Source organism: Zingiber officinale, chromosome 5B (genome assembly GCF_018446385.1).
Source record: "Zingiber officinale cultivar Zhangliang chromosome 5B, Zo_v1.1, whole genome shotgun sequence".
NCBI lineage: Eukaryota > Viridiplantae > Streptophyta > Magnoliopsida > Zingiberales > Zingiberaceae > Zingiber > Zingiber officinale.
In genome coordinates, this window is record NC_055995.1 from 88290668 (window position 1) to 88301622 (window position 10955).

Consider the following 10955-nt stretch of genomic DNA (forward strand, 5'->3'; position numbering starts at 1 on the left):
CGGCCATATGATTTAAGAAAAGGAATTTGGTTTTAATTAATTAAAATTTACTTTTCATAGCAAAGGAATTAAGGAAGTTTTTATTTAAATTTCCTTATTTGCCAAGACCAAAGATTATAAAAGAGGGAGTAAAGGTATCTTCATGGGTGATAACTCTATTTTTATTTTCCTCCCTCTCTTCCTTGGTGGTGGCCGGCCCTAGAGCTTCTTCTCCTCCTCTTCTCTTCTTCTTTAGTGGCAGGTTTCATCCCTCTCTTGGAGCTCTTGTTGGTGGCCGGTTCAAGCTAGGAGAAGAAGGAGAGAAAGGAGTTTTTGTTTCTTGCATCCCTTGGAGCTTGGTGGTGGTGGCAGAACCTCTACATCCTTAGAGGAGTCTTGGTGGTCGAAACTTGGTGAGGAAGAAGAAGGGCTTGGGTGGTTCTCATCTCGGTAGATCATTGCCCACACAACGTCCGAGATAAGAAGAGGAATACGGTAGAAGATCAAGAGGTCGTTGCATAGAAAGAAAGGTATAACTAGTAATTATTTTCCGCATCATACTTGTCACGCCCCCAGAAGAGTCCCTGCCAGATAAAAATCCGGCAGCATCTCCCCTGTACCGGTGACAATATGAAGCATACATACATACATCACAATATATAAACATAAACAACAGATTCATCAGCCCACACGGCTGGAACATACATAAAATAGAAACAACATAACCACGAAATGTATCAACTATATGTATATGTTATAGTTTTCATAAACTACAATTACTATACAGATAAACGACATCTATAACAAAGTTGCAAAATGTAAATACAGCGAAACAAAAGTAAAACAAACCAGAAAATCAGCACGTCGAGGTCTCTGAGCAACTCTATGAAAGTCCAAAATCAACTATAATATCAAAAGGATCCCTGTGTCTGCAAAACTGGAGACCAAGGAATGTAGCAAGTTAGCCAAATGGCTAAGTGGATACTCAAGAAAGATGTGCATGAATTTAATCTTATTGAAGAAGTCAAGGAAGTAGAATAAATCATCATCTTTTGTTACAACTTTAGGATTATTCTTAAAGTTCTACATTTATACATATATATGTATAATCATCTTCTCATTATCTATAATCAGGTAAAATTTTTAGATAGAGTTTGGGATCTTCACCTTATCATCACTTGTCATCATTAATAAAATCAATTCTTCAATCTTATTATTTAATCACTCAATTATAAGTTATCATGGTAAGATCAACCTATATATCAATAGTCTGAATCTGATAAATCAACTAAAAAGTGAATCACTGGAGCCAATATCATCAGAGTGAAATATCATATGGATAGGCTAAAAGCCTCCTAAGAGTATAAACTGTCGCATACGTCATCTGACGTACGGGCTATCAGCCCTCACCGGTGGAAGACATAATAAATATTGACCGAGGGCTACATCACGCCAACACGCCTCGGGTGTACGGTCAGGTACTCTGTGTTGGGACCGATGTGCCCGCTAGAGGGGGGGTGAATAGCGTCTCACCTCAAATCGATGGCTTCCTACGTATTCGTTAGTGCGCAAGCGGAATAATACAATACAAATTATGAATACGAAAGCTAAAGATAAAGAAAAGAACAAGCAAACCAATGCACGTCGATGTAACGTGGTTCGGAGATGATGCTCCTACTCCACGGTTGTCCGTAAGGTGGACGATCCCTCAATCCTTCGGTGGATTAATCCCCGGAAACTCCGGCTAGCTCAAACCGCTCCTTGTGGGTGGAGAAACCTCACTACAACTTCAACCAAGAACACTTGGACACAAGAGATCCTTGAGCACTTTGGTGACTACTAATTAGGCTTTAACCAAGTCTAATTTCGTCACCTTGGCCGGCCATCCCAAGCTCCTTCTTATAGAGCTTGGAACAAATCAGTAAGATGATTTGCCCGTTACCAGTCGACTGGTCCTTGCACCAGTCGACTGGTGTCATCCCAACGGCTCTCTCAACGGCTCTCTACAGTGCACCAGTCGACTGCTACAGTCATCAGTCGACTGCTACAGTAACGCTACAGTACTGCTACAGTAAACCCTAATTTTATGATTTTACCTCGAGTACATTCACTCAGCACTCGTTCTTGTCCGACCAACCTAGACCTAGCCTTCTAGCCTCCTCCATCAGCCTTGCGTCCCTCGGATGCCTCCCCATCCTTCACGTCTTGTCTTCTGGAGCTTCCATCGGCCTTGTCATTGTTGTCGGGTCTTCCTTTGCTAAGAGGTCGCGCCTCCGGGACTTCATCCATTGCCAAGTCACACTTGGACTTACGTTGCCAAGACTACATGCTTGGACTTACACCGTCAAGACTCATCCTTGGACTTTCCTCCTTTGCCAAGATCACACTTGGACTTACGTTGCCAAGACTACATGCTTGGACTTACACCGCCAAGACTCACCCTTGGACTTTCCTTGTTGTACCTGTATCCTGCACACTCACAATGCATATCAAATACAGCAATAAACCTAACTTAAACCTTTGCCCAAACATCAAAACCTAGGGCATCTAGATTGCTTCAACAATCTCCCCCTTTTTGATGTTTGGCAACCTGTTTAAGTTAGGGAAACATAAATGTAATACATATGCAAATAAATATGCAAATCAACTCATGCATAAATAATGGAACCTAAATCCCTAGGCTCCCCCTTCACCTAAGCTCTCCCTCGAGCTAGGATTTCCCGCAAAGGTAAACTTCTCCCCCTTTGCCTAAACAATCGCTCCCCCTTCACCTATGCTCCCCCTCGAGTTAGGATTTCTTGCAAAGGTGTATAGGTTTTCCACTTAAACCTAAAATTCTCCCCCTTTGCCATACATCAAAAAGAGCTCCAACAATATCCCAATTGTTGAAAACATGTCATCCAAATTGACCCTAAACTCATGTATTTATCTCCCATGGATCTCATACATTTAAACGAGTTGACATGGTCAAGAACAACGTTGAAAAACACGTTTAGGCTGGTATCAGTCGACTGCCCTAAGTGCCAGTCGACTGCCCCTTCGACAGAACCTTACAGAAACATTCTGTAGTCGAAATCTACTGTTACCAGTCGAATGGTCTTGGCACCAGTCGACTGATCTCATAAAAATGAGCTTACAGAGACATTCTGTGCTCAAAAACACTGTTACCAGTCGACTGGTATCTGCACCAGTCGACTGGCACCCTATTTATGAAAAAATTAACCTTTTCTGATCAACTTCAGAAATGCACCAGAAATTCTACAGACCTCCAAAAACTCTCAAATTTTGTGGAGAGGTCTATTTTAACCTTGTCTACTTGGGAAAAATATATATATATATATATATAAAATATTTATCACAGATCCTAAGATTGACACAAAATTCAAAACTAGCTAAATTGTTCAATTCAACCTTGACCTAAAGTCCTAGTTTTGGCTTCCTCTTGATGTATCTGCCCATACTAAATCACAATACTTTCCTAGCATGGGTTTATATGGCATCTATACATCAAAAACTAATTTTCATGTAATATGAACCCAATTCATATTTCCATGCATAAAACTTAACTCAATTGTGCCAACTAAGTATAGTAGAGACTCAAATCTATCTCTAATCCCTTTGGCACATCTTGGTTCACTTAAGATCATTTACCATATGTCCCAAAGACTCTTTGAGCTCCCCCTTGAGCTCTTAATCTTATCCACCTCCCTAGGTGACTCATTTACTATGACTAGGCCATTTTGGTGCACCTCAGGTGACACTTGGCCTACAAGACTCACCTTCTTAACCTTAGACGCCTTGTCTTTGATTAATTTCTTCTTGTCCTTAATCTTGGACACCTCATCCTTGCTATAATTATATGCTACCCTAGCATATTCCTTCTTATTGGCCTTGGATGACTCTCCCTTGTCCTTGGTAACACCTCTCATACCAATGTCATGTGCTACCTTAACACTTGACCTCCTTTTGGTCTTGGAAAAGATTTTTATGTTTCCAAAGCGTAACTCCCCCTAAAAATATGGTTAAACTTTCATCATTGCACCAACAATGACTTGGGGTTCCTAAATAATTAGGAAAACTAAAACTCAAAGTTTTGAGGTTCAAAATTCAATAATGAAACTAAACCTCAACCGAAACTTCACTTTAGTTTTTATTAACCAATCCATACTTGTTTTCATCATAAAAACTCATGGAAACAATATTTAGGGTATACTTTATCATGGAAAAATAGTTTTATATGAAACTACTTCCTATTTTCAAAGATTGACACAAATTTGAAAACTCTTGAAAACTTCAATGTTTTCTCCTAATTTGTATCTAACTTTTCAATGATGATTACTATCAAAAGATAGTCTTCACCAAGGTTTTTCAAAAGTATTTTGAAATCATTTTCAAAACCAATATCCAACCACGTTCTTTGGGCTCAATGCACATGACTTGTACATTAGCTTTCCCAATGATTGGAAGACACATAACTATGTGTTTTGATGAACCTAAAACTCAACAAGATGCACTAGATCAACATCTTGAGTTTTGTTCACCATCTCAACATCTCACTTGTATCTAACGTGTATTAAAACACATACAAGTCACCTTATAGTTCTTTGTGAGATGTATATTTGGTCTTGCCCTAAACTAAGGGATCATGCATCTCTATCTAGGCATTGTAAAAATCATGATCATCCATCTAGGATGTCACTTGATATTATCCCTCTTGTTGGAACATTTACATACATAATAAATGTCTTTTGTCATTAATTACAAGGAAATTGACATACTGCATGATGATTAATAACATACATCAAAATAAGCAATTTTCAAAAGCAAAGCATGTTATAGCTACATGATGTATGTATGACATGACATGATATTTTTGTATTTTTCATAATAAAATGTGAATGTTAAATATGATGTCATGACATATGATGGGCAAACAATCATGGCAAGTTAGCATAAATAAAATTTACCTAGATTACCTATCTAAGTATTCTTAACCCTAGCTAACTCAAAATTTAACCCTAGATTGCCTAATTTTATCAAGAAAATGTCAAACCCCTATTTGACATTTCTTTAATTTCTTTCTAAATTTGTGTCATTTTAAGTTAAACAAATTCCTCAAAGTATGACACATTTTACTCTTTCCAAGAGTAAATGAAATCAAATTAAAACTTAGATTCGCCTTTAACCTTCTAAGAAAATGTCAAAACTCCAACTTGACATTTCTTATCCTTTTCTAAATGTGTCAATTTAAATTAAGTTCAAAACCTCAAAGTTTGACACATTTTACTCTTCTAAAGAGTAAACATCTTACATTAGGACCTAGATTTTCCTTTAATTACCCTAAGAATATACCAAAACCCCAATTTGGTATTTCTTATGTTTTTCCACATTGTGCCAATTTAATTCAAACATAATTCCTTAAGATTTGACACATGTTACTCTTTCCAAGAGTGACAATTTGGATTAAGGTTTGCATTTCCCTTAATTCCATAAGAAAATGTCAAATTCCAAATTTGGCATTACTTTTGCATCTCTCTAGTGTGTCAATTTAAATTATATTTAACTCCTCAAATTTTGACACATATATTACTCTTTCAAAGAGTAACCCTACAATCCTTTTCATTTTCAAAGGTTAACAATAACCTTGAAAATGCTCTCAAGTGTCAACTTTAACAAGTTTGGGTTAAATACCCTTCCAATTGGAGTTGACACTCTCTAAACCTATCTAGGGTGTAGAGAATATGCTCCTAGGAACCCACAACCTATTGGTGCTCCTTGGATGTTCTAGGTACTCACTAGGGATGACTTCCCTAGATACCTTCCTAAGGACCTTTCTAGGCTTTTTAGAAGCCTTGGTCACCTCTACTAGGTCACTTCTAGGAATAACTTCCCTTGTAACCTTCTTTGTGACTTTATTAGGCCTTTTTGGAGCCTTAGTCACCTTTACTAGATCAACTTTAGGGATGGCCTCCCTTGCGACCTTCTTTGTGACTTTATTAGACTTCTTAGAAGTCTTAGTCACATTTGTCTTGTCAAAAGTACTCTTAGGGATTCCTTCCCTAGTATCTTTGACTTGACCTCTACACCTAAGGTTGACCCCATAGTTATATGGAACCCTATGAAAAGAAGTCACATCCTCCTTGGCTTTAGGTTTGTATCCCAAACCCCTATCGCCATTGGATGACTCTTGTCTAACTTTTCCTAGGTTATGCTCATTTTGACCCCTAAGCATGTTTTCCATTCTTGCTAAGGTCCTTCCTAAATTATCAAGTCTTGTCCTCAAGACTTGATTTTCACTCCATAAATCCCTAGATTTTGGGTTTTCATTTAATCTTTGAGCATTTCTATTTTTAGGCTTATATCTAAAATCCTTGGTGTTATTGCCTAAGTTGTTATTTACCTTCCTAACCTTAGGTGTGATAAATCTAGCATAAGGAGGAATATATTTATCCTGAAGGTTATCATGCCTCCTATTCTCATGATAAATAGCATTAAGATGATAAGAGTTATTTCTAGCATGCTTTTTATCATATGTCAACGGAATGGATTCATTAAATGATACCTTGGTTTTTACCTTGGAAGCTCCCTTCTTCTCCCACTTCTTCAAGTGCGCCAATTTCTTGAGCTCTCCTCTCCTTGGGCACTTTGTGTGGTAGTGACCCCACTCACCACATGTAAAGCACCTAATGTGCTTCTTCTCCTTCTTCTTCTTCCTACAACTCACATTAGTTTCTAAATTAACTTTAGTGAGTTTAGGGTTTACCTTCTTTACCTTCTTGAGCGAAGGACACCTACTCTTGTAGTGCCCCATCTTACCACACTCAAAACATTTGATGTGGTCCTTTATGCTCTTCTTGGTAGTTGAAGTAGAGGGTTGAGCTTCCAAGATCTCCTCTTCCTCGGATTTCTCTTCTTCCTCTTCACTTGAAGATGTGGACTCTTCCACTTCTTCATCTCTTGAGGATGTGGAAGATCTCTCCTCTTCCACCTCTTCCTTCTCTTTCTCTTCCTCCTCTTCCTTTTCCTCCTCGAATGTTGAGCTCTTGTCAACATCGGATTGCTCCTTCTCTTCTTGGACCAATGAGTCATTTTCCTTGGGCTCTTCCACTCCTTGGATTTTTATAGGGTCTTCATGATAGGCAATGATCTTTTTCCAAAGATCACTTGCATTTGTGGTTTCACCTACACTCAACAAAATATTAGAAGGTAGTAAATTATGCAAAATTCTCGTTACCTCCTTGTCCGCCTCCGATTGCTCTCGTTGCTCTTCGGTCCAATGCCGAGGTCGGAGGCGTTTATCCTTCTTGTCCGTAGGAGCTTCAAATGGGTCACTCAAGACAACCCATTGGTTCCAATCCATTTGGAACCATGTCTCCAACCGCTTCCTCCAATAATTGAAGTCTTCTTTGTCGTACGGAGGTGGAATTCGGATATCCCATTCGAGCGGTCCTTCGGACTCCATCTTCTTCTTCCTCTAGCTTCTTGCTCTCTTGGCGGTTAGTCCGTAGAAGAGCGACCTCGCTCTGATACCACTTGTTGGGACCGATGTGCCCGCTAGAGGGGAGGGTGAATAGCGTCTCACCTCAAATCGATGGCTTCCTACGTATTCGTTAGTGCGCAAGTGGAATAATACAATACAAATTACGAATACGAAAGCTAAAGATAAAGAAAAGAACAAGCAAATCAATGCACGTCGATGTAACGTGGTTCGGAGATGATGCTCCTACTCTACGGCTGTCCGTAAGGTGGACGATCCCTCAATCCGTCGGTGGATTAGTCCCCGGAAACTCCGGCTAGCTCAAATCGCTCCTTGTGGGTGGAGAAACCTCACTACAACCTCAACCAAGAACACTTGGACACAAGAGATCCTTGAGCACTTTGGTGACTACTAATTAGGCTTTAACCAAGTCTAATTTCGTCACCTTGGCCGGCCATCCCAAGCTCCTTCTTATAGAGCTTGGAACAAATCAGTAAGCTGATTTGCCCGTTACCAGTCGACTGGTCCTTGCACCAGTCGACTGGTGTCATCCCAATGGCTCTCTCAACGGCTCTCTACAGTGCACCAGTCGACTGCTACAGTCATCAGTCGACTGCTACAGTGCTGCTACAATAACGCTATAGTAACGCTGCAGTACTGCTACAGTAAACCCTAATTTTATGATTTTACCTCGAGTACATTCACTCAGCACTCGTTCTTGTCCGACCAACCTAGACCTAGCCTTCTAGCCTCCTCCATCAGCCTTGCGTCCCTCGGATGCCTCCCCATCCTTCACGTCTTGTCTTCTGGAGCTTCCATCAGCCTTGTCATTGTTGTCGGGTCTTCCTTTGCCAAGAGGTCGCGCCTCCGGGACTTCATCCATTGCCAAGTCACACTTGGACTTACGTTGCCAAGACTACATGCTTGGACTTACACCGCCAAGACTCATCCTTGGACTTTCCTCCTTTGCCAAGATCACACTAGGACTTACGTTGCCAAGACTACATGCTTGGACTTACACCTCCAAGACTTACCCTTGGACTTTCCTTGTTGTACCTGTATCCTGCACACTCACAATGCATATCAAATACAACAATAAACCTAACTTAAACCTTTGCCCAAACATCAAAACCTAGGGCATCTAGATTGCTTCAACACTCTGGACCGTGGCCACCGTGCTACCACAATAACATGTGGGCGATCCAGTACTCTAATATAGAGCTCTGGTATAAAGCTAGGCTCATAGTCTTCACTTTTTAATTCTTCATTTACTATCTTTATTAATTCACCGTTATGATTATATTCATCCATTTATCATGATTATTCTCTTTTCATATTGAATGGTCAATAAAGGTAATGTTTTCGTATCAAATCTATTAAGTTATCATTATAGGGTCCATAGATAAAAAAAACTACAAGTATCAACAGATAGAATATCAAAAGCATGAAGTATGAAAGGTCAAGCAAGTCAAAAGAGACAAGGTATCAACAGAAGAGTAATTCAGAATATTTCTTTAATTTAAAAAAAAAAACAACCCTTCCCATATCAATCCCAATATGAACCCACATGTGAACAAGAAATAATATTAATTATTTACCCTCCAATAATTTTAATATTTTAACCCATTTCGCTATTTATAATATCAGTTTAATCCCCATTTTGAAAACAATAATACAACATATACATATTCTAATTTATATATTTATTCATGCACAAGGAAATAGACAAGAGTAGATGTATCCACCTTATATACAGCAAAATCTCCGAGTATCGGCAGGTCACCGTGCTCCACTCGAGCTCGGATCTACAAACGCAATATCAAACATAACTTAAATAATCAAAATACTATCTAATAATAATAATGACCTAAAATCTACACATTATCTCTGATTCAAAATCAGTAAATTATTTTGATCTCGATACCTCGTACCACTTCGCATTCCTAAATACAATATTTGTTCTAATCTAGATAACCCTTCTAACTACACATCAATTTAACCAAAAGCAACCTAAAATATACCTTCTAAGGGTTTTGTGTGGCTGCTGGAAATGAGGGCAGCAATTAGGGTTCTCTTCCCCTCTTTGTTGGCAACTCCAGCAAGTTGCGGCGAGCTCCGATGGTTGCTGCCAAGAAGCAAGGACAACAAGAGTAGGTATTTGCTAGGAAAAGGAAAGGCAAGGTACTGTCGTTGAAGCTATTAGAGAAGAAGAGAAGGCTGAAAACAAAAGAGCACGAAAATGGATGATCTTTCTCTCTTTACCAGTGACCTCGACAAGTTCGGCGTGACCACAGCTAGCTCCGGCGGAGCTCCGGTGGTGCTGCCCAGATGCAGGAGAACAAGGAAGAAGAGAGGGAAGGGAGGGCTGCTGCTCGTGTCCCTCTTGCTGGTTGGTGAGGATGAAGGAGAAGGAGGTCTCGTGCTGGAGAAGAGGAGTGAGCTGCTGCGATTGCTCTTCTGCCGTTGAAGAGAAACAGAGCAGAGAAGAGGGAATGAGAGAAAAAGAGAAGTCGTGGGGGAAGAGGAGAAAAGAAAGGGGGAAAAGGAGGAGGTGGGGGTGCACGTGGGCAGGTATGGGTGTGTTAGTGGGTTTTTTTTTCTTATACTTAACAATACTAGCTTTTTCTTTGTATAAATTCCAAACACAAGAGACATATGATTCTAGATTTTCGAATTTTTTATTCGAGTTTGTTTTTTTTTATTTTTCGAATTTGTAATTCGATTGTTCTTTTTGGTTAAACCTAATGTTATTTTAGGGAATTAAATATTGAATTTCGTTAAGAGACTTTGTCGAGGCAGTGGTGGATGCTCCCATACCCAAGAAGGTCATGTGCCTCGCCATGTTTGACCTGGGAGCCAATTTCCGAAATTAATATTTAATAGAATTTATAACATAGGTGGATTTGGATCAATAGTGTTAAGTTCCGCTTGCGATCCAAGTCTAAACCATTAAGAATATATAAGTTAAATTTGGAATCAATAATGTTAAGTTCCGTTTGCGATTCCAAATTTAATTTCTAAATAACACAATAGGTTGTTAGGAAATGTTCGACACTTGTACAAAATTTTTGTACAGTGGAACTGGTACGATCTTCCTAGGACCAACCAACATAGATATCTCCACAATAGTATAATATTATACGCTTTGGGCCTAAGCCTTCGTAGTTTTATTTTTAGCTTCACCCAAAATGTCTCATACCTATGTAGATATTTTCATCCCTTTACAACTCGTAATCTTTTCCATGTCTTTTCAATATGGGACTTTGATTATATTCCCAACAATTCTCCCCTCAAAGGAAGGACCGCCATTACTCTCATGGTATAGACATTCTCGTAAGCATCTGATCACTTTTGACCTGTTCCGGATCTCTCTGTAAGTATTCAGTCACTCTTGACCTACTCTGGACCTCCCCTTAACTTCGTTCAAGGTCACCCCACATGACATTCAGTATGGACCATGACTCTGATACCATTTTTTGGGACCAAGAGAATTTGCATA

At 39.4% G+C, this 10955-nt stretch overlaps 1 protein-coding gene across 1 annotated transcript; it reads right to left on the bottom strand.

The window, feature by feature from the left end:
- Window positions 1–712: 712 nt before the first annotated feature.
- On the bottom strand, window positions 713–10765 carry LOC121986817. Its single transcript, XM_042540755.1, has 5 exons — window positions 10760–10765; window positions 9719–10081; window positions 9478–9581; window positions 9202–9261; window positions 713–916 (listed from the first exon to the last, which is right to left on the bottom strand). Exons 1-5 carry the CDS (start codon window positions 10763–10765, stop codon window positions 883–885), a joined length of 567 nt encoding a protein of 188 aa, XP_042396689.1. The 3' UTR covers window positions 713–882.
- Between the last annotated feature and the right edge of the window lie 190 nt (window positions 10766–10955).